The sequence below is a fragment of the Streptopelia decaocto genome, assembly GCF_964273445.1.
Source record: "Streptopelia decaocto genome assembly, contig: HAP1_SCAFFOLD_896, whole genome shotgun sequence".
In the NCBI taxonomy this organism is placed as follows: Eukaryota; Metazoa; Chordata; class Aves; order Columbiformes; family Columbidae; genus Streptopelia; species Streptopelia decaocto.
This window is the reverse complement of record NW_028117148.1, coordinates 1,193-25,130: the sequence shown is the minus strand read 5'-3', so window position 1 is coordinate 25,130 and position 23,938 is coordinate 1,193. Positions and strand designations below refer to the sequence as shown.

The following is a 23,938-nucleotide window of genomic DNA, read 5'->3' as shown; positions in this document are numbered from 1 at the left end:
CGTCCGGGACCTTTAACTCCCCCCACCCTCCAAAGGGACCCAGGCGTCTGGGCCCTTCCCCCCACCCTCCAAAGGGACCCAGGCGTCCGGCCCCCCCCACCCCCCCATTATAAAACAAAAAGGACCCAGGCGTCCGGCTGCACAAACACTTTAATTACAACAACAACTCGGGAGCTTTTGGGGGGAAGGGAAGTCGCTTCTCCCGGACGCCTGGGTCCCTCCCGGACGCCGGGGTCCCCCCCCGGACGCCTGGGTCCCTTACGGGGGGGGGTCGTTTCGGGGTCTGCGGGGTTGGTTGCGTTCGGGGTGCAGTAAAATGACGTAAACTTTGGGGGCGTAGAGGAGCCCCAGGGGGACGGAGGCCGAGAGCGTCATGGACACCGTCAGCGTGGCCGTCTGCACGTGCACCTGGGGACAGCGGGGGGGCAGTGTCACCTCCCCCCTATCGGGGTGTCCCCAACCTCCTCGTGTCCCCGGACCCCCATATTGGGGTGTCTGATACGTCCTAATGTCCCCAGACCCCCATATTGGGGTGTCCCCAACCTCCTCGTGTCCCCAAACCCCCATATTGGGGTGTCTGATACGTCCTAATGTCCCCAAACCCCCATATTGGGGTGTCCCCAACCTCCTCGTGTCCCCAAAGCCCCATATTGGGGTGTCCCCAACCTCCTCATGTCCCCAGACCCCCATATTGGGGTGTCCCCAACCTCCTCATGTCCCCAGACCCCCATATTGGGGTGTCTGATAGGTCCTAATGTCCCCAAACCCCCATATTGGGGTGTCCACAACTTCCTCGTGTCCCCAGACCCCCATATCGGGGTGTCCCCAACCTCCTCGTGTCCCCAGACCCCCATATTGGGGTGTCCCCAACCTCCTGGTGTCCCCAAACCCCCATATTTGGGTGGCCAATAGGTCCTGGTGTCCCCAAGTGTCACCTCCCCCATATCGGGGTGTCCCCAACCTCCTCGTGTCCCCAAACCCCCATATTGGGGTGTCTGATAGGTCCTAATGTCCCCAAACCCCCATATTGGGGTGTCCCCAACCTCCTCGTGTCCCCAACCCCCCATATCGGGGTGTCCCCAACCTCCTCATGTCCCCAAACCCCCATATTGGGGTGTCTAATAGGTCCTAATGTCCCCAAACCCCCATATTTGGGTGTCTAATAGGTCCTGATGTCCCCAAACCCCCGTTTCTTGAGTGTCCCCAACCTCTTGATGTCACCTCCAACATCTTGGGATGTCCCCAACCTGGTGTTCCCCAAGTGTCACCTCCCCCTTACTGGGGTGTCCCCAACCTCCTGGTGTCCCCAAACCCCCATATTTGGGTGTCTAATAGGTCCTAATGTCCCCAAACCCCCATATTTGGGTGTCCCCAACCTCTTGATGTCACCTCCAACATCTTGGGGTGTCCCCAACCTCCTGGTGTCCCCCAAAGTCCCCAAGTCCCCCCAAACTCTTGGCTCCCCCCAAACCACCATCTCCTGGTTGTCCCCAAACCTCCTGGTTGTCCCCAAACCTCCATCTCCTGGTTGTCCCCAAACTCTTGGTGTCCCCAAACCTCCTGGTGACCCCAAACTCTTGACGTCCCCAAACCTCCTGGTTGTCCCCAAACCTCCATCTCCTGGTTGTCCCCAAACTCTTGGTGTCCCCAAACCTCCTGGTGTCCCCAAACCTCCTGGTGACCCCAAACTCTTGGTTGCCCCCAAACTCTTGGCGTCCCCAAACCTCCTGGTGACCCCCAACTCTTGTTTGTCCCCAAACCTCCTGGTTGTCCCCAAACTCCTGGTGTCCCCAAACTCTTGGGTGTCCCCAAAGTCCCATGTCCCCCATCTCCTGGATCTCCCCAAACCTCTTGGTGTCCCCAACCTCTTGGTGTCCCCAAACCTCCTGGTTGTCCCCAAACCTCCATCTCCTGGTGACCCCAAACTCTTGTTTGTCCCCAAACCTCTTGGTTGTCCCCAACCTCTTGGCTCCCCCCAAATCTCCATCTCCTGGTTGTCCCCAAACCACCTGGTGACCCCAAATCTCCATCTCCTGGTTGTCCCCAAACCTCCTGGTGACCCCAAACTCTTGGTGTCCCCAAACCTCCTGGTGTCCCCAAACCTCCATCTCCTGGTTGTCCCCAAACCACCTGGTGACCCCAAATCTCCATCTCCTGGTTGTCCCCAAACCACCTGGTGACCCCAAATCTCCATCTCCTGGTTGTCCCCAAACCTCCTGGTGACCCCAAACCTCCTGGTGACCCCAAACTCTTGATGTCCCCAAACCTCCTGGTGACCCCAAACCTCTTATCTCCCCCCAAACCTCCACCACCCGCTTGTCCCCAAACTCTTCCCCCCCCCCAACCCCCCACCCCCTCCCGATGTCCCCAACGTCCCCAATGTCCCCTCACCCTCTCGGCCGACCGCGCTGCCCCGAAGAAGATGGGCCCGAAGGCCAACCAGACCACGCACGTGGTGTACATGGCGAACCCGATGGGTTTGGCCTCGTTGAAGGTCTCGGGGACCCCCCTGGCCTTGACCGCGTAGACCGTACAGGTCACCATGAGCAGGAGAGCGTAGGCCAAGCAGGCCAAGGTCCCCCCTTCGGCCATGTCGCAGCGCAGGACCCCCCGCGCGTCCTCGGGGTCGGGGGTCCGGCCCATGTCGTAGTCCACGAGCGCGTGGGGCGGGCGCAGGACGAGCCAAAGGGCCACGGCCACCAGCTGGAGGCCGCTCAAGGTGAAGGTGATGGCCAGTTGGGACGTGGGGCTGATGAAGCGCGGCGGCGTCACCGAGCGTTTGCCTAAGGGGGGGACACAGGGTGGAGACCTCAACCGGTGTCCGGCAAACGTGACTTTGGGCCTTCGAACCCGTCTTTTGGTCTTTAAACTCAACTTTGGGCCTTCAGACCCAACTTTGGGCCTTCAGACTCAACTTTGGGTCTTTAAACTCAACTTTTGGTCTTCAGACTCAACTTTTGGCCTTCAAACTCAATATTTGATCATCAAACCGAATATTTGGCCTTCGAACCCAACTTTGGGCCTTCAGACCCAACTTTGGGCCTTCAGACCCAACTTTGGGCCTTCAGACTCAACTTTGGGTCTTTAAACTCAACTTTTGGTCTTCAGACTCAACTTTTGGTCTTTAAACTCAACTTTGGGCCTTCAGACCCAACTTTGGGCCTTCAGACCCAACTTTGGGCCTTCAAACCCAACTTTTGGTCTTTAAACTCAACTTTGGGCCTTCAAACCCAACTTTGGGTCTTTAAACTCAACTTTGGGCCTTCAAACCCAACTTTGGGTCTTCAACCCAACGTTGGGCATTTGAACCCGACTTTGGGCCTTTGAACCCAACTTTTGGTCTTCAGACCCAACTTTGGGTCTTTAAACTCAACTTTGGGTCTTCAAACCCAACGTTTGGCCATCAAACCCAACGTTTGGTCTTCAAACTCAATATTTGATCATCAAACCCGACTTTGGGCCTTCGAACTCAATATTTGATCATCAAACCCAACGTTGGGCCTTTGAACCCAACGTTGGGCCTTTGAACCCGACTTTGGGCCTTCAAACCCAACTTTTGGTCTTTAAAATCAACTTTGGGCCTTCAAACCCAACTTTGGGTCTTCAACCCAACGTTGGGCATTTGAACCCGACTTTGGGCCTTTGAACCCAACTTTTGGTCTTCAGACCCAACTTTGGGTCTTTAAACTCAACTTTGGGCCTTCAAACCCAACGTTTGGCCATCAAACCCAACGTTTGGTCTTCAAACTCAATATTTGATCATCAAACCCGACTTTGGGCCTTCGAACTCAATATTTGATCATCAAACCCAACGTTGGGCCTTTGAACCCAACGTTGGGCCTTTGAACCCGACTTTGGGCCTTCGAACTCAACTTTTGGTCTTTAAACCCAACTTTGGGTCTTCAAACCCGACTTTTGGTCTTTAAACTCAACTTTGGGCCTTCAAACCCAACTTTGGGTCTTCAACCCAACGTTGGGCATTTGAATCCGACTTTGGGCCTTTGAACCCAACATTTGGTCTTTAAACTCAACTTTGGGCCTTCAGACCCAACTTTTGGGTCTTTAAACTCAACTTTGGGCCTTCAAACCCAACTTTTGGTCTTTAAACTCAACTTTGGGCCTTCAAACCCAACTTTTGGTCTTTAAACTCAACTTTGGGCCTTCGAACCCAACTTTGGGCCTTCGAACCCAACTTTGGGCCTTTGTACCCGACTGTTGGCCTTCAAACCCAACGTTTGGTCTTCAAACTCAATATTTGATCATCAAACCCGACTTTGGGTCTTCAAACCCAACTCCTGATCTTCAAACCCAACTCCTGATCTTCAAACCCAACTTTAGGTCTTCAAACCCAATGTTTGGTCTTCAAACCCAACTCCTGATCCTCAAACCCAACTTTCGACCTTTAAACCCAACTTCTGATCTTCAAACGCAACTTACGACCTTCAAACCCAACTTACGACCTTCAAACCCAACTTACGACCTTCAAACCCAACTTACGACCTTCAAACCCAACTCTGGGTCTTCAAACCCAACTTACGACCTTCAAACCCAACTTCTGATCTACAAACCCAACATTGGACCCTCAAACCCAACATTGGACCCTCAAACCCAACTTTGGGCCTTCAAACCCAACTTTGGGTCTTCAAACCCAACTTTAGGTCTTCAAACCCAATGTTTGGTCTTCAAACCCAACTCCTGATCCTCAAACCCAACTTTCGACCTTCAAACCCAACTTCTGATCTTCAAACGCAACTTACAACCTTCAAACCCAACTTACGACCTTCAAACCCAACTTACAACCTTCAAACCCAACTCTGGGTCTTCAAACCCAACTTACGACCTTCAAACCCAACTTCTGATCTACAAACCCAACATTGGACCCTCAAACCCAACATTGGACCCTCAAACCCAACTTTGGGCCTTCAAACCCAACTTTGGGTCTTCAAACCCAACTCCTGATCTTCAAACCCAACTTTGGGTCTTCAAACCCAACTTTAGGTCTTCAAACCCAATGTTTGGTCTTCAAACCCAACTCCTGATCCTCAAACCCAACTTTCGGTCTTCAAACCCAACATTGGACCCTCAAACCCAACCTTTGATCTTCAAACCCAACTTACAACCTTCAAACCCAACTCCTGATCTTCAAACCCAACTTCGGGTCTTCATACCCAACGTTTGGTCTTCAGACCCAACTTCTGACCCCCAAACCCAACTTCTGCCCCCCAAACCCACCTCTTGCCCCCCAACCCCACCTCTCCCCCCCACCCCCATCCCACCCCGCCCCCTCCTCACCCTGCTCGAAGATCCGGTAGATGCGGTTGGTCTTGGTGAGCAGCGCGGCGTAGCTCAGCGTCATCCCCGCCCCCAGGAAGAGCCTCCTGACGGCACACACGGCCACCCCCGGCTCGGCCACCATGACGAACGTGATCCCGTAGACCATGGCGATCCCGGCCAACAACACGTAGCTCAGCTCCCGCCCCGACGCCTTCACGATGGGCGTCTCGTGGTGCTTCACGAAGGTCACCAGCACCACGGCCGTGGCCACCAGCCCCAAGGTGGCCAACGCCAAGGGGACGGCGGCCAACGGGTCGCCCCAACGCAGGCGGAGGACGGGGGTGGGGCGGCAGGAGGTGTGGTCGGGGGTGGGGCGGAGGTGGGCGGGGCAAGGGTGACACGTGTGGACGTCGGAGCGGTACAGGTACCCCCTGCAGGGCTCGCAGTGCCAACAGCACGGGACGCCCTTGACCGGCGTCTTCTTCTCGCCGCGGCCGCAGGGGAGGCTGCAGACCGAGGGGGGCGGGGACGAGCTGTTGGTGCCCCAGTCGAGGGATTCGGCCTATGGGAGAAGGGGTGGGGGGTGAGGACACGCCCACCCAGAGGATGAGCCCACTGGTTGGCTACGGAGGGCCCGGTTGGTCATTGAGATCCTAGTTGACCATTGAGGTCCCAGTTGACCATTAAGGTCCCAGTTGACCATTGAGGTCCCACCAGTTGACCATTGAGGGTCCACCAGTTGACTGGGGAGGTCCCTGTTGATCATTGAAGGTCCCACCAGTTGACCATTGAGGTCGCAGTTGACCATTGGGTCCCACCAATTGACCATTGAGGTGCCACCAGTTGACCATTGGGTCCCACCAGTTGACCATTGAGGTCCCAGTTGACCATTGAGATCCCAGTTGACCATTGGGTCCCACCAATTGACCATTGAGGGTCTACCAGTTGACTATTGAGATCCCAGGTGACCATTGGGTCCCACCAGTTGACCATTGAGGTCCCACCAGTTGACCACTGAGGGTCTACCAGTTGACTGGGGAGGTCCCAGTTGACCATTGGGTCCCACCAGTTGACCGTTGAGGTCCCAGTTGACCATTGAGATCCCAGTTGACCCCTGAGGTCCCAGTTGGCCATTGGGTCCCAGTTGACCATTGGGTCCCACCAGTTGACCATTGAGGGTCTACCAGTTGACCATTGAGGGTCTACCAGTTGACCATGGAGGTCCCAGTTGACCATTGAGGTCCCACCAGTTGACCATTGAGGTCCCACCAGTTGACCACTGAGGGTCTACCAGTTGACCATTGAGATCCCAGTTGACCATTGGGTCCCACCAGTTGACCATTGAGGTCCCAGTTGACCATTGAGATCCCAGTTGACCATTGGGTCCCACCAATTGACCACTGAGATCCCAGTTGACCATTGAGATCCCGGTTGACCATTGAGATCCCAGTTGACCATTGGGTCCCACCAATTGACCATTGAGATCCCAGTTGACCATTGAGATCCTAGTTGACCATTGGGTCCCAGTTGACCATTGGGTCCCACCAGTTGACCATGGAGGTCCCAGTTGGCCATGGAGGTCCCAGTTGGCCACGGAGGTCCCACCAGTTGACCATTGAGGGTCTACCAGTTGACCATTGAGATCCTAGTTGACCATTGAAGGTCCCACGAGTTGACCACTGAGGGTCTACCAGTTGACCGTTGAGATCCCAGCTGACCATGAAGGTCCCAGCAGTTGACCATTGAGGGACTACCAGTTGACCATTGAGATCCCAGTTGACCATTGGGTCCCACCAATTGACCATTGAGATCCCAGTTGACCAATGAGATCCCAGTTGACCATTGGGTCCCACCAGTTGACCATTGAGGTGCCACCAGTTGACCATGAAGGTCTCACCAGTTGCCCGAGGGGGCTCCCAGTTGGTCGTGGTGGGTACTAGTTGACCATTAAGGTCCCAGTTGACCATTGGGTCCCACCAACTGACCATTGAGGGTGCACCAGTTGACCATGGTGGGTCCCAGTTGGCCATGAGATCCCAGTTGACCATGAAGGTCCCACCAGTTGACCATTGGGGTCCTACCAGTTGACCATTTAGGGTCTACCAGTTGACTATGGAGGTCCCAGTTGACCATTAAGGTCCCAGTTGACCATTGGGGTCCCACCAGTTGACCATTGGGTCCCATCAGCTGACCATTGAGGTCCCAGTTGACCATTGAGATCCCAGTTGACCATTGAGGTCCCACCAGTTGACTATGGAGGCCCCAGTTGACCATGAAGGTCCCACCAGTTGACCATTGAGATCCCAGTTGACCATTGAGGTCCCACCAGTTGACTATGGAGGTCCCAGTTGACCATTGGGTCCCACCAGTTGACCATTGAGTCCCTCCCAGTCCTTCCCAGTCTATCCCAGCCCCTCTCCCAGTATAAACCAGTGCTCCCAGTCTCACCCAGAGCCGCAGCCCCTCCACCCACTGCCCCACGGCCCTATAGGAGCCGCTGCCGTTGCCGCCCTGGAACTGGAAGATGTCGTAGCGCCCGGGGGCGTCCCCGTTCTCGTTGAACGTCACCGGCGTCCCCGCGCTGCCTGAAACCAGTATAGACCAGTATAGACCAGTATAAACCAGTACGGACCAGTACGGACCAGAAAACCCAGCAAAAAGCACGAAAAAACACGAAAAACCAGTATAAACCAGTATAAACCAGTAAGATCTCCGGTGCCTCCCAGTATGCTCTCCAGTGCCTTCCATTCCCTCCCAGTATATCCCAGTAAGCGCTCCATTGCCTCCCAGTCCCTTCCCAGTCCCTCCCAGTATATCCCAATATGCTCTCCAGTGCCTCCCAGCTCCCTCCCAGTCTATCCCAGTATATCCCAGTATGGTCTCCAGTCCCTCCCAGTCCCACCCAGTATAACCCAGCATGGCCTCCTGAGTCTCCCAGTGCCTCCCAGTATCTCCCAGTATGGTCTCCAGTCACCTCCCAGTCCCTCCCAGTACATCCCAGTATGGTCTCCAGTCCCTCCCAGTCCCCACCCACTCCCTCCCAGTACATCCCAGTATAACCCAGTATGGTCTCCAGTCCTTCCCAGTCACCTTCCAGTGCCTCCCAGTATATCCCAGTATGGTCTCCAGTGTCTCCCAGTCCTTCCTAGTATATCCCAGTATCCTCTCCAGTACCTCCCAGTACATCCCAGTATACCCCATTATGCCCTCCCACTCCTCCCAGTGCCCCCCAGTATATCCCAGTATGGTGTCCAGTCACCTCCCAGTCCCTCCCAGTACATCCCAATATGGTCTCCAGTGCCTCCCAGTATATCCCAGTATGGTCTCCAGTCCTTCCCAGTCACCTCCCAGTCCCTCCCAGTATGGTCTCCATTGCTTCCCAGTCCCTCCCAGTATAACCCAGTATGGCCTCCCCTGTCTCCCAGAGCCCCCCAGAGCCCCCCAACCCCCTCCCAGAGCCCCCCACTCCCCTCCCAATCCCCGCCCAGTCCCTCCCAGTATATCCCAGTATGACTTTTCCCCCCTCCCATCGCCTCCCAGTCCCTCCCAGTCCCTCCCAGTCTCCCCAGTACCATTGAAGGCCACTCTGCGGATGTGCTGGAGCAGTTTCCGCCCATCGGGGGGGTCCATTTTGGGGCACAGACCCCCCCCCGGACAGGCCTCCCCCATTAAACTGTGCAGCCCATGGGCCATGGCCAAGACGGCGTCGATGACGAATTGGACCTTCCCCTCTTGCGTGTAGGGTGAATCGCGCCCGATCCGCTCCCGACCTGCCCCACAGGGACCCATAAGTGTGGGGCGGGACCCACAAGTCGGTGGGGGACACAGAAGTTTGGGGGGGGACCCATAGGTTTGGGGGGGGACCCATAAGTTCCAATTCAATTGGGTTGGGTTGATGTTGACGACACAGATGGGATCCAAATGGGCCATTGGGGTGTATTGAATGACATTCTACCCCACACTTATGGGGCAAGGATCAATAGGTTGGGCTTCAGAGACACTTATGGGACCCATAAGTTGACGGGGGACCCGTAAGTTTGGGGGGAGACCCATAAGTTTGGGGGGGACCCATAAGTTTCAATGCAATTGGGTTGGGTTGATGTTGACGACACAGGCAGGATCTAAATGGGCCATTGAGATGAATTGAAGAAGGTTCTGCCCCACACTTGGGGGTCAGGGAGACATTAGTTGGGCATCAGGGACTCATAAGGGACCCATAAGTGTGGGGTGGGACCCACAAGTCGGTGGGGGACACAGAAGTTTGGGGGGGGAACCCATAAGTTCCAATTCAATTGGGTTGGGTTGATGTTGACGACACAGATGGGATCTAAATGGGCCATTGGGGTGTATTGAATGACATTCTACCCCACACTTATGGGGCAAGGATCAATAGGTTGGGGTCCAGGGACACTTAAGGGACCCATAAGTTGATGGGGGACCCATAAGTTTGGGGGGAGACCCATAAGTTTGGGGGGGGACCCATAAGTTCCAATTCAATTGGGTTGGGTTGAAGTTGACGACTCAGACAGGATCTAAATGGGCCATTGAGATGAATTGAAGAAGGTTCTGCCCCACACTTGGGGGTCAGGGAGACATTAGTTGGGCATCTGGGACTCATAAGGGACCCACAAGTTGATGGGGGACCCAAAAGTTTGGGGGGAGACCCATAAGTTTGGGGGGGACCCATAAGTTCCAATTCAATTGGGTTGGGTTGATGTTGACGACACAGATGGGATCTAAATGGGCCATTGGGGTGTATTGAATGACATTCTACCCCGCACTTATGGGGCAAGGATCAATAGGTTGGGCTTCAGAGACACTTATGGGACCCATAAGTTGATGGGGGACCCGTAAGTTTGGGGGGAGACCCATAAGTTTGGAGGGAGACCCATAAGTTCCAATTCATTTGGGTTGGGTTGATGTTGACGACACAGATGGGATCTAAATGGGCCATTGGGATGTATTGAATGACATTCTACCCCACACTTATGGGGCAAGGATCAATAGGTTGGGGTCCAGGGACACTTAAGGGACCCATAAGTTGATGGGGGACCCATAAGTTTGGGGGGAGACCCATAAGTTTGGGGGGGGACCCATAAGTTCCAATTCAATTGGGTTGGGTTGAAGTTGACGACACAGGCAGGATCTAAATGGGCCATTGAGATGAACTGAAGAAGGTTCTGCCCCACACTTGGGGGTCAGGGAGACATTAGTTGGGCATCAGGGACTCATAAGGGACCCATAAGTGTGGGGCGGGACCCACAAGTCGGTGGGGGACACAGAAGTTTGGGGGGGGGACCCATAAGTTCCCATTCAATTGGGTTGGGTTGATGTTGACGACACAGATGGGATCTAAATGGGCCATTGGGATGTATTGAATGACATTCTACCCCACACTTATGGGGCAAGGATCAATAGGTTGGGCTTCAGAGACACTTATGGGACCCATAAGTTGACGGGGGACCCATAAGTTTGGGGGGCACCCATAAGTTCCAGTTCAATAGGGTTGGGTTGATGTTGACGACTCAGACAGGATCTAAATGGGCCATTGAGATGAATTGAAGAAGGTTCTGCCCCACACTTGGGGGTCAGGGAGACATTAGTTGGGCATCAGGGACTCATAAGGGACCCACAAGTTGATGGGGGACCCAAAAGTTTGGGGGGGGACCCATACGTTTGGGGGGGGACCCATAAGTTCCAATTCAATTGGGTTGGGTTGATGTTGACGACACAGATGGGATCCAAATGGGCCATTGGGGTGTATTGAATGACATTCTACCCCACACTTATGGGGCAAGGATCAATAGGTTGGGCTTCAGAGACACTTATGGGACCCATAAGTTGATCGGGGACCCATAAGTTTGGGGGGAGACCCATAAGTTTGGGGGGAGACCCATAAGTTCCAATTCAATTGGGTTGGGTTGAAGTTGACGACACAGATGGGATCTAAATGGGCCATTGAGTTGAACTGAAGAAGGTTCTGCCCCACACTTGGGGGTCAGGGAGACATTAGTTGGGCACCAGGGACTCATAAGGGACCCATAAGTGTGGGGTGGGACCCACAAGTTGATGGGGGACACAGAAGTTTGGGGGGGCACCCATAAGTTCCAGTTCAATTGGGTTGGGTTGATGTTGATGACACAGATGGGATTTAAATGGGCCATTGGGGTGTATTGAATGACATTCTACCCCACACTTATGGGGCAAGGATCAATAGGTTGGGGTCAAGGGACACATAAGGGACCCACAAGTTGATGGGGGACCCATAAGTTTGGGGGGAGACCCATAAGTTTGGGGGGGGACCCATAAGTTCCCATTCAATTGGGTTGGGTTGATGTTGACGACACAGATGGGATCTAAATGGGCCATTAGGGTCAATTAGCGAAGGTTCTGCCCCACACTTATGGGGCAAGGATCAATAGGTTGGGGTCCAGGGACACATAAAGGACTCATAAGGGACCCATAAGTATGGGGTGGGACCCATAAGTCCCAATTCAATATGGTTGGGGGGCACCCAAGGGTTGATGTTGGCGACACAAGTGAGGCCTAAATGGACCATAGGGATGAATTGAAGGATCTTCTGCCCCACACTTATGGGGCAGAGACCCCTAAGTTAGGCCTCAGGGACCCATAAGAGCCCCATAAGTTGTGGGGCCACCCCCGGGCGAATCTGTGGGGACTCACCCGTGCATTTGCGGATGGGGCCAGCGGGGCCGCCGTGGGGCTGCCCCACATCGCTATGGGGCAGGCGGCAGTTGAAATCCTCCTCCCAGAACTCGTGGAACCAGAGGTTGCGCCGGTTGTTCTCCAACGAGCGTGACGTGAAGTACTCGTCGAAACCTGTGGGGCGGCCCCATAGATCTGTGGGGCTGCCCCATAGATCCGTGGGGCTGCCCCATAGATCCGTGGGGCGACCCATACGGGGTGACCCATACGGGTGATGGGATCGTCTCCCCACTCATTTGGGGCCTATTGGGACCCCCCCCAAGGGTCCTATGGGTCAATCTATGGGGCTGCCCCACAGATCTGTGACTCTGCCCCATAGATCTATGGGGCTGGCCCCATAGAAGATGACATGGGATGGTAACACAAGACCCTCCCCACACCCATTTGGGGCCTATTGGGACCCCCCGAGGGTCCTATGGGTCAATCTATGGGGCTGCCCCATAGATCCACGACTCTGCCCCACAGATCTATGGGTCTGGCCCCATAACCAGTTGTCCCAGAAGGGTGACAGGACCCTCTCCCCACTCATTTGGGTCCTATTGGGACCCCCAGGAGGGCTCTATGGGGCTGCCCCATAGATCTATGGGTCTGGCCCCCTAACCAGGTGACACAAGACCCTCCCCAAATGCCTCCCCCCACCCACTTGGGACCTTCTGGGACCCCCCGAGGGTTCTATGGGTCAATCTATGGGGCTGCCCCATAGATCCACGACTCTGCCCCACAGATCTATGGGTCTGGCCCCATAACCAGGTGACACAAGACCCTCCCCTCACCCCTTTGGGACCTTCTGGGACCCCCCCCCCGATGGTTCTATGGGTCAATCTATGGGGCTGCCCCATAGATCCGTGACCCTGCCCCATAGATCTATGGGGCTGCCCCATAGCGGGACTCACCGGGGACGCTGAGGCGCTTGGGCAGGATGGTGATGGCCCCACGCGCCGCGTCCTCCAGCCCCACAACTGGTCCCGGTTTCGCCCCCCAACTGTCGGATCCGACCCACGAGAAGTGGCCCGAGAGGTTGGCGGCGGCCACGGCCTCCAGGAGGCGCCTGTACTGGGGACACTGGGGTTACTGGGAGGCACTGGAGACCATACTGGGATGTACTGGGATCTACTGGGAGGGACTGGGAGGGACTGGGAGGCACTGGGAGGGACTAGGAGGGACGGGAGACCATACTGGGTTATACTGGGAGGGACTGGGAGGGACGGGAGACCATACTGGGATATACTGGGATATACTGGGAGGCACTGGGAGGGACTGGGAGGGACTGGAGACCAGACTGGGATGTACTGGGAGGGACTGGAGACCATACTGGGTTATACTGGGAGGGACTGGGAAGTGACTGGGAGGGACTGGAGACCATACTGGGATGTACTGGGATATACTGGGAGGGACTGGGAGGGACTGGAGAGCATATTGGGATATACTGGGAGGGACTGGGAGGGACTGGAGAGCATACTGGGATGTACTGGGAGGGACTGGAGAGCATACTGGGATCTACTGGGAGGGACTGGGAGGGACTGGGAGGGATGGGAGACCATACTGGGATATACTGGGATATACTGGGACGGACTGGGAGGGACTGGAGACCATACTGGGTTATACTGGGAGGGACTGGGAGGGACGGGAGACCATACTGGGATATACCGGGATATACTGGGAGGGACTGGGAAGGACTGGAGACCATACTGGGATGTACTGGGAGGGACTGGGATCAAATGGGAGGGACTGGGAGGGATGGGAGACCATACTGGGGTGTACTGGGATATACTGGGAGGGACTGGGAGGGACTGGAGACCATACTGGGATGTACTGGGAGGGACTGGAGACCATACTGGGTTATACTGGGAGGGACTGGGAAGTGACTGGGAGGGACTGGAGACCATACTGGGATGTACTGGGATATACTGGGAGGGACTGGGAAGGACTGGAGACCATACTGGGATGTACTGGGAGGCACTGGGAGGGACTAGGAGGGACGGGAGACCATACTGGGTTATACTGGGAGGGACTGGGAGGGACGGGAGACCATACTGGGATATACTGGGATATACTGGGAGGGACTGGGAAGGACTGGAGACCATACTGGGATGTACTGGGAGGGACTGGGATCAAATGGGAGGGACTGGGAGGGATGGGAGACCATACTGGGATATACTGGGATCTACTGGGAGGGACTGGGAGGGACTGGAGACCATACTGGGATGTACTGGGATGTGCTGGGATCTACTGGGAGGGACTGGGAGGGACGGGAGACCATACTGGAATATACTGGGATATACTGGGAGGCACTGGGAGGGACTGGGAGGGACTGGAGACCAGACTGGGATGTACTGGGAGGGACTGGAGACCATACTGGGTTATACTGGGAGGGACTGGGAGGGACTGGGAGGGACTGGAGACCATACTGGGATGTACTGGGATATACTGGGAGGGACTGGGAAGGACTGGAGACCATACTGGGATATACTGGGATATACTGGGAGGCACTGGGAGGGACTAGGAGGGACAGAGGACCATACTGGGATATACTGGGATATACTGGGAGGGACTGGGAGGGACTGGAGACCATACTGGGATATACTGGGAGGGACTGGGAAGTGACTGGGAGAGACGGGAGACCATACTGGGATATACTGGGAGGGACTGGGATCAAATGGGAGGGACTGGCCTGTACCGCTCTATAATGGTTTATACTGGTCTATCTGCTCTATACTGGTCCATACTGGTTTATAGTGGTCCATACTGGTTTATACTGGTCTAACCAGATATCACTCTCATTGGTGACCAGCACCACCCCCTGTGCCGTCGACGTCTCCCATACTGGTCTAGCTGGTCCGTATTTCTCTATACTGGTCCATACTGGTCTATACTGGTTTATACTAGTTTATACTAGTCTATACTGGTCTATACTGCTCTATCTGGTCTATACTGGTCCATACTGGTTTATACTGGTCTATACTGGTCTAACCAGATATCATTCTCATTGGTGACCAGCACCACCCCCTGTGCCGTCAACGTCTCCCATACTGGTCTATCTGGTCCGTACTTCTCTATACTGGTCCATAGTGGTTCCTACCGCTCCATACTGGTCTATACTGGTCTATACTGGTCTATACTGGTCCATACTGGTCTATACTGGTCTCACCGGATGTCGTCCTCGTTGGCGAACAGCACCACCCCCCGCGCCGTCGACGTCTCCATCAGCCTCCCGACCACTTTGGTGAACTCCTCGGGCGCCGGTTCCCGCGGGATCTTGATGGACTGGGCGATGCAGAGCCCGCCTGCCCCAGTATAAACCAGTACAAACCAGTATAAACCAGTATAAACCAGTACAAACCAGTCTAAACCAGTATAAACCAGTACAAACCAGTACAAACCAGTACAAACCAGTACAAACCAGTAGGCGCCAGTACCAGCCCCCTAGAGCCCAGTTATGAAGCTGTGGTAGGTGAGGGGTCAACAGTGTCCCCACTCCCAGTGCCTCCCAGTGCCTCCCAGTCCCCCCCAGTCCCTCCCAGTCCATCCCAGTCCCTCCCAGTCCATCCCAGTCCATCCCAGTGTCTTCCAATGCCTCCCAGTTAATCCCAGTGCCTCCCAGTCCCTCCCAGTCCCCCCCCAGTCCCTTCTTGGTCCCTCCCAGTCCATCCCAGTCCCCCCCGTTCCCTCCCAATCCCTCCCAATCCCTCCCAGTCTCTCCCAGTCCCTCCCAGTACCACCCAGTCCATTCCATTCCCACCCAGTCCATCCCAGTCCCTCCCAGTCCCCCCCAGTCCCTCCCAATCCCTCCCAATCCATCCCATTCCCTCCCAGTCCCTCCCAGTCCCTTCCCATTCCCTCCCAGTCCCTCCCAGTCCCTCCCAGTCCCCCCCCACTCCATCCCAATCCCTTCCAATCCATCCCATTCCCTCCCAGTCCCCCCCAGTTCCTCCCAGTCCATCCCATTCCCTCCTAGTACTTCCCAATCCCTCCCAATCCCTCTCAGTCCATCACAGTCCCTCCCAGTCCCCCCCAGTCCCTCCCAATCCCTCCCAATCCATCCCATTCCCTCCCAGTCCCTCCCAGTCCCTCCCAGTCCCTTCCCATTCCCTCCCAGTCCCTCCCAGTCTCCCCCAACCCCCTCCCAGTCCCTCCCAGTCCCCCCCCACTCCATCCCAATCCCTTCCAGTCCATCCCATTCCCTCCCAGTCCCTCCCACTCCCCCCCAGTCCCTCCCATTCCCTCCCAGTCCCTCCCAGTTCACCCACCGGCCTCGCGGGAGCTCTGCACAAAGGCCTCGACCCCGCTCTCCCCGTAACTCCCCTCGGAGGCCACGGTGGCCACGTAACTCCAGCCCAGGGCCCGTACGACCCCCACCATGGCCCGGGCCTGGCACGAGTCGGGGGGCACCACCCGCGAGAAGAACTCGTAGCGCCGGGGGTCGCTCAGCTCGGGGGCCGTGGAGGCGTAGCTGATCTGGGGGATCTGGGGACGATTGGGGACAATGGGGGTGTTGGGGACAATGGGGGTGTTGGGGGTGTTGGGGGCAATGGGGGTGTTGGGGGCAATGGGGGTGTTGGGGGCAATGGGGGCAATGGGGACAATTGAGTCATTGGGGATAATGGGGTCAATAGGTACAATGGGGTCATTGTGGACAATGGTGTCATTGGGGGTGTTGGGCGCATTGGGGCGTTGGGGTCAATGGGGTCAATGGGGTCAATGGGGACATTGGGGTCAATGGGGTCATTGGGTCAATGGGGTCAATGAGGGCATTGGGGACAGTGGGGGCGTTGGGGACAATGGGGACATTGGGGTCAATGGGGACATTGGGGACAATGAGGGCATTGGTGACAATGAGGGCATTGGGGGGTTGGGGGCATTGGGGTCAATTGGGTCATTGGGGTCAATGGGGACATTGGGGTCAATAGGGACATTGGGGTCAATGGGGACATTGGGGTCAATGGGGTCAATGGGGACACTGGGGTCAATGGGGTCAATTGGGACACTGGGGTCAATGGGGACACTGGGGTCAATGGGGTCAATTGGGTCATCGGGGGCAATGAAGGCATTGGGGACAATGGGGTCATTGGGGGTGTTGGGGACAATGGGGTCATTGGGGGTGTTGGGGTCAATTGGGTCAATGGGGGCATTGGGGATAATGGGGTCAATGGGGATAACGGGGTCAATGGGGACAATGGGGTCAATTGGGTCACTGGGGTCAATGGGGACACTGGGGTCAATGGGGACATTGAGGTCAGTGGGGTCAATTGGGTCATTGGGGATAATGGGGTCAATGGGGACACTGGGGTCAATGGGGTCATTGGGGTCAATGGGGACATTGGGGTCAATGGGGTCAATGGCGTCAATGGGGACATTGGGGTCAATGGGAACATTGGGGTCAATGGGGTCAATTGGGTCAATGGGGTCAATGAGGGCGTTGGGGACAATGGGGGCGTTGGGGACAATGGGGTCAATTGGATCATTGGGGTCAATTGGGTCATTGGGGACATTAGGGTCAATGGGGACATTGGGGGTGTTGGGGTCAATTGGGTCATTGGAGATAATGGTGTCAATTGGGTCATTGGGGTCAACGGGGACATTGGGGTCAACGGGGACATTGGGGGCAATGGGGACATTGGGGATAAGGAGGTCAATGGGGTCACTGGGGTCAATTGGGTCAATGGGGACATTGGGGTCAATTGGGTCAATTGGGGTCAATGGGGACATTGGGGTCAATTGGGTCATTGGGGTCAATGGGGACATTAGGGTCAATGGGGTCAATGAGGGCATTGGGGTCAATGGGGTCATTGGGGGCATTGGGGACAATTGGGTCGTTGGGGACAATGGGGTCAATGGGGACATTGGGGTCAATGGGAACATTTGGGTCAATGGGAACATTGGGGTCAATGGGGACATTGGGGTCAATGGGGTCATTGGGGTCAATGGGACATTGGGGTCAATGGGGACATTGGGGTCAACGGGAACATTGGGGTCAACGGGGTCAATGGGGACATTGGGGTCAATGGGGACATTGGGGTCAATTGGGACATTGGGGATAAGGAGGTCAATGGGGTCACTGGCGTCAATTGGGTCAATGGGGACATTGGGGTCAATTGGGTCAATTGGGGTCAATGGGGACATTGGGGTCAATTGGGTCATTGGGGTCAATGGGGACATTAGGGTCAATGGGGTCAATGAGGGCATTGGGGTCAATGGGGTCATTGGGGGCATTGGGGACAATTGGGTCGTTGGGGACAATGGGGTCAATGGGGACATTGGGGTCAATGGGGACATTGGGGTCAATGGGAACATTGGGGTCAACGGGGTCAATGGGGACATTGGGGTCAATGGGGACATTTGGGTCAATGGGGACATTGGGGTCAATGGGGACATTGGGGTCAATTGGGACATGGGGACATGGGGACAGGGGGATATGGGGACAGGGGGACATGGGGACATGGGGACAGGGGGATATTGGGATATGGGGCAGGGGGACATGGGGACAAGTGGACACCCCCCCCATGCCCCCAAAACTCACCGCAAAGAGCCTCAACACATTGGCCACCATGATGGACACCGAACTCGCCGAGGCTCCGATCACCCCCACCAACCTCTCGGGTGGTTCGCGCCGGGGGGGGGACCCATCGGGACACGTCCCTTGTCCCCCCGTCCCCGCGGCGGCCGTGACGAAGTTACTAACGAAGGCCAACGCTTGTTCCAGGGCGTAAGTGTCCCGAGAACACGTGTCCAGGATCCGCGCCCCCAAAGTGACGTTGGGGAGCAGCCGGGGGTCCCCGTTGACCCGGTCCAGGGCGTACAGCATGGCCTCCAATCGGTGGATCCCTTGCTCTTTGCGCACCCCCCCGCACGGCACCCCCGGGGGGCCCCGAGCGTGGACGGGGAACAGCCCCCCCAAAGTTAAGTCGCCCTCCAAGCGGATGGCGTGGGGCTGGGTGGGGGCCGGGGGGCCGCCGTGGGGCCGGGGGAGGGTGAGGGTGATGGTGAGGAGGGCGAGGAGGCGCATGGCTGGGGGGGGACATGGAGTTAGGGGGGAGGAGTTATGGGGTGGGACCCTATGGGGGTGGGGACCCAATGGGGAACTCAATGGGGGGACCCAATGTTGGTGGGAACCCAATGGGAACTCAATGGGGGACACTCTATTGGGTGGGAACCCAATGGGGGGACCCAATGGGGGTAGGAACCCAACAGGGAATCAATGGGGGGACCCAATGGGGGTGGGAACCCAATGGGAACTCAATGGGGGACACTCTATGGGGTGGGAACCCAATGGGGAACCCAATGGGGGACACTCTATGAGGTGGGAACCCAATGGGGAACTCAATGGGGGGACAACCTAACAGGTGGGAACTCAATGGGGGGACACTATATGGGGTGGGAACCCAATGGGGAACTCAATGGGGGACCCAATGAGGGTGGGAACCCAATGGGAACTCAATTGGGGACACTCTATGGGGTGGGAACCCAATGGGGAACTCAATGGGGGACACTCTATGGGGTGGGAACCCAATGGGAACTCAATGGGGGGCACTCTATGGGGTGGGAACCCAATGGGAACTCAATGGGGGGACAACCTATGGGGTGGGAACCCAATGGGGAATCAATGGCGGGACAACCTATGGGGTGGGAACCCAATGGGAACTCAATGGGGGAGAAGCTATGGGGTGGGAATCCAATGGGAGGACCCAATGGGGGTGGGAACCCAATGGGGAACCCAATGGGGGGACACTCTATGGGGTGGGAACCCAATGGGGAATCAATGGGGGACACTCTATGGGGTGGGAACCCAATGGGGAATCAATGGGGGACACTCTATGGGGTGGGAACCCAATGGGAACTCAATGGGGACACTCTATGGGGTGGGAACCCAATGGGGAACTCAATGGGGGACACTCTATGGGGTGGGAACCCAATGGGAACTCAATGGGGGACACTCTATGGGGTGGGAACCCAATGGGAACTCAATGGGGGGACCCAATGAGGGTGGGAACCCAATGGGGAACTCAATGGGGGACACTCTATGGGGTGGGAACCCAATGGGGAACTCAATGGGGGACACTCTATGGGGTGGGAACCCAATGGGAACTCAATGGGGGACACTCTATGGGGTGGGAACCCAATGGGGGTGGGAACCCAATGGGGAATCAATGGGGGACACTCTATGGGGTGGGAACCCAATGGGGAATCAATGGGGGACACTCTATGGGGTGGGAACCCAATGGGGAACTCAATGGGGGGACCCAATGGGGGTGGGAACCCAATGGGGAACTCAATGGGGGACACCCTATGGGGTGGGAACCCAATGGGGAACTCAATGGGGGGACAACCTAAGAGGTGGGAACTCAATGGGGGGACACTATATGGGGTGGGAACCCAATGGGGAACTCAATGGGGGACCCAATGAGGGTGGGAACCCAATGGGGAAGTCAATGGGGGACCCAATGAGGGTGGGAACCCAATGGGAACTCAATTGGGGAGAAGCTACGGGGTGGGAACCCAATAGGAGGACCCAATGGGGGTAGGAACCCAATGGGGGACACTCTATGGGGTGGGAACCTAATGGGAATTCAATGGGGGACCCAATGAGGGTGGGAACCCAATGGGAACTCAATGGGGGACACTCTATGGGGTGGGAACCCAATGGGGGGACCCAATGGGGGTAGGAACCCAATAGGGAATCAATGGGAGGACCCAATGAGGGTGGGAACCCAATGGGGAACCCAATGGGGGACTCTCTATGGGGTGGGAACCCAATGGAGAACTCAATGGGGGTGGAAACCCAATGGGGAACTCAATGGGGGACACTCTACTGGGTGGGAACCCAATGGGGAACTCAATGGGGGTGGGAACCCAAAGGGGAACTCAATGGGGGTGGGAAACCAATGGGGAACTCAATGGGGGGACACTCTATGGGGTGGGAACCCAATGGGGAACTCAATGGGGGTGGGAAACCAATGGGGAACTCAATGGGGGGACCCAATGAGGGTGGGAACCCAATGGGGAACTCAATGGGGGAGAAGCTATGGGGTGGGAACCCAATGGGAGGACCCAATGGGGGTGGGAACCCAATGGGGGACACTCTATGGGGTGGGAACCCAATGAGAACTCAATGGAGGACACTCTATGGGGTGGGAACCCAATGGGGAACTCAGTGGGAGGACTCAATGAGGGTGGGAACCCAATGGGAACTCAAAGGGGGACACTCTATGGGGTGGGAACCCAATGGGAACTCAAAGGGGGACACTCTATGGGGTGGGAACCCAATGGGGAATCAATGGGGGACACTCTATGGGGTGGGAACCCAATGGGGGGACCCAATGGGGGTAGGAACCCAATAGGGAATCAATGGGAGGACCCAATGAGGGTGGGAACCCAATGGGGAACCGAATAGGGAACTCAATGGGGGTGGGAACCCAATGGGGAATCAATGGGGGACACTCTATGGGGTGGGAACCCAATGGGGAATCGATGGGGGGACCCAATGAGGGTGGGAACTCAATGGGGAACTCAATGGGGGACACTCTATGGGGTGGGAACCCAATGGGAACTCAATGGGGGACACTCTATGGGGTGGGAACCCAATGGGGAATCAATGGGGGACACTCTATGGGGTGGGAACCCAATGGGGAATCAATGGGGGACACTCTATGGGGTGGGAACCCAATGGGGAATCAATGGGGGACACTCTATGGGGTGGGAACCCAATGGGGAATCGATGGGGGGACCCAATGAGGGTGGGAACTCAATGGGGAACTCAATGGGGGACACTCTATGGGGTGGGAACCCAATGGGAACTCAATGGGGGACACTCTATGGGGTGGGAACCCAATGGGGAATCAATGGGGGACACTCTATGGGGTGGGAACCCAATGGGGAATCAATGGGGGACACTCTATGGGGTGGGAACCCAATGGGGAATCAATGGGGGACACTCTATGGGGTGGGAACCCAATGGGAACTCAATGGGGGGACCCAATGGGGGTGGGAACCCAATGGGGAACTCAATGGGGGGACCCAATGGGGGTGGGAACCCAATGGGGAACTCAATGGGGGGACCCAATGGGGGTGGGAACCCAATGGGGAATCAATGGGGGACACTTTATGGGGTGGGAACCCAATGGGAACTCAATGGGGGACACTCTATGCGGTGGGAACCCAATGGGGAACTCAATGGGGGGACCCAATGGGGGTGGGAACCCAATGGGAACTCAATGGGGGACACTCTATGGGGTGGGAACCCAATGGGGAATCAATGGGGGACACTCTATGGGGTGGGAACCCAATGGGGAATCAATGGGGGACACTCTATGGGGTGGGAACCCAATGGGGAACTCAATGGGGGGACCCAATGGGGGTGGGAACCCAATGGGAACTCAATGGGGGACACTCTACTGGGTGGGAACCCAATGGGGAACTCAATGGGGGGACCCAATGGGGGTGGGAACCCAATGGGGAACTCAATGGGGGACACTCTATGGGGTGGGAACCCAATGGGGGGGGGCACCCAATGTGGGGTGGGGGGAACTCTATGGGTCCCCCTATAGGATAAGGGTGAGGACTTGGGGGTCACTCGGACGCCTGGGTCCCCCCTCCCGGACGCCTGGGTCCCCTCCCGAACGCCTGGGTCCCCTCCCGAACGCCTGGGACCCCCCTGTCCCGCTCACCTGGGTCCCTCCCGGACGCCTGGGTCCCTCCCGAACGCCTGGGTCCCCTCCCGAACCCTGGGACCCCCCTGTCCCGCTCACCTGGGTCCCTCCCGGACGCCTGGGTCCCTCCCCGAATTCCTGGGTCCCTCTCGAACGCCTGGGTCCCTCCCGAACGCCTGGGTCCCCTCCCGAACCCTGGGACCCCCCTGTCCCGCTCACCTGGGTCCCTCCCGGACGCCTGGGTCCCTCCCGAACGCCTGGGTCCCCTCCCGAATGCCTGGGTCCCCTGAGAGCCACCAGCTCCCCCCTCCTCTCTCCCCCCCCCCTCCCTCCCTCCCCGGACGCCTGGGTCCCCTGAGAGCCAGATGCTCAGGGGATAGAATGGGGGGGAGGGGGCGGGGGGGGGGGCCCGGACGCCTGGGTCCCCCCCCCTCCCCACCTCCCGAACTCCTGGGTCCTTCCCGGACGCCTGGGTCCCCCCTCATTTATCTGAGCCGAACTCCCATAATCCCCCAGCGCCCCCCCCCCCAATTAAAAGCAGCTGTTAATTATGGGGGGGGGGTCGGGAATTAAAGGGGGGGGGGCCCTAATCCCCCCCAGATGCCGGATTATGGGGGGTGGGGGGAGGGGATAATCCCGCTGCTCAGCTACAGCCGGAGGGACCCAGGCGTTCGGGGGGGGACCCAGGCGTCCGGGTCCCCATCCCCCCTAAGCATCTGGAGGGGACCCAGGCGTCCGGGTGGACCCAGGCGTCCGGGAGAGGGGAGGGGGGCAGCTGGTGGCTCTTAGGGGACCCAGGAGTCCGGGAGGGACCCAGGCGTCCGGGTCCCCCCCCACACTCTCCCCACTAAGCATCTGGAGGGGACCCAGGCGTTCGGGAGGGACCCAGGCGTCCGGGCCCCCCCACCCCGTGTATTCAGCGACCACTACGGCCACGCCCCCGCCTCTTAAACCCCCCAACCACGCCCCTTTCTCTTGATTGGCTCCCACCGCCGTAGCCACGCCCCCTCACCTCCTCCTTGCCCGGGTTGTTTTACGACACCGCCGCGGCGGCGCTTTACGGCAGCGAGACACGCCGTGCGCCGGGTGAGTTTTGGGGGGATTTGGGGGATTTTGGGGGTTTTTGGGGTCCCTATGGGGGTCTGTGGGTCTGGGAGGGTCTCTATGGGTCCCTATGGGGGTTTTGGGGGTCCCTATGGGGGTCTATGGGTCTCTATGTGTCACTATGGGGGTCCCTATGGGGTTTTGGGGGGTCCCTATGGGGGTCTATGGATCCCTATGGGGGTCTATGGGTC

General features: G+C 57.1%; 1 protein-coding gene across 4 annotated transcripts; it reads right to left on the bottom strand.

Annotated features, from left to right (window-relative positions):
- Positions 1-142: 142 nt before the first annotated feature.
- LOC309451860 (metabotropic glutamate receptor 6-like) lies at positions 143-22,869 on the bottom strand. Of its 4 annotated transcripts, none has more exons than XM_082076568.1 (11): positions 22,743-22,869; positions 18,518-19,005; positions 16,248-16,464; positions 15,149-15,284; positions 12,894-13,048; positions 11,959-12,114; positions 8,847-9,044; positions 7,723-7,859; positions 5,293-5,836; positions 2,392-2,783; positions 143-408 (listed from the first exon to the last, which is right to left on the bottom strand). In XM_082076568.1, exons 2-11 carry the CDS (start codon positions 19,001-19,003, stop codon positions 259-261), a joined length of 2,571 nt encoding a protein of 856 aa, XP_081932694.1. In that variant the 5' UTR covers positions 19,004-19,005; positions 22,743-22,869; the 3' UTR covers positions 143-258. The 4 variants fall into 4 exon arrangements, with proteins under 4 accessions (XP_081932694.1, XP_081932696.1, XP_081932697.1 ...); XM_082076569.1 differs by having other exon boundaries at positions 257-408; positions 2,453-2,783; XM_082076570.1 differs by lacking the exons at positions 7,723-7,859; positions 8,847-9,044.
- Positions 22,870-23,938: the final 1,069 nt, after the last annotated feature.

What these genes read in the sequence shown, in the direction of transcription:
- LOC309451860 (XM_082076568.1), bottom strand. Translation starts at nt 19,003, where the DNA reads ATGCGCCTCCTCGCCCTCCTCACCATCACCCTCACCCTCCCCCGGCCC. An exon ending in CCCCATCCGCAAATGCACGG is followed by an intron (nt 9,045 to 11,958) that starts GTGAGTCCCCAC and finishes CCTGTGGGGCAG; the next exon opens with GTCGGGAGCGGATCGGGCGC. An exon ending in CCGCAGAGTGGCCTTCAATG is followed by an intron (nt 7,860 to 8,846) that starts GTACTGGGGAGA and finishes TACTGGTTTCAG; the next exon opens with GCAGCGCGGGGACGCCGGTG.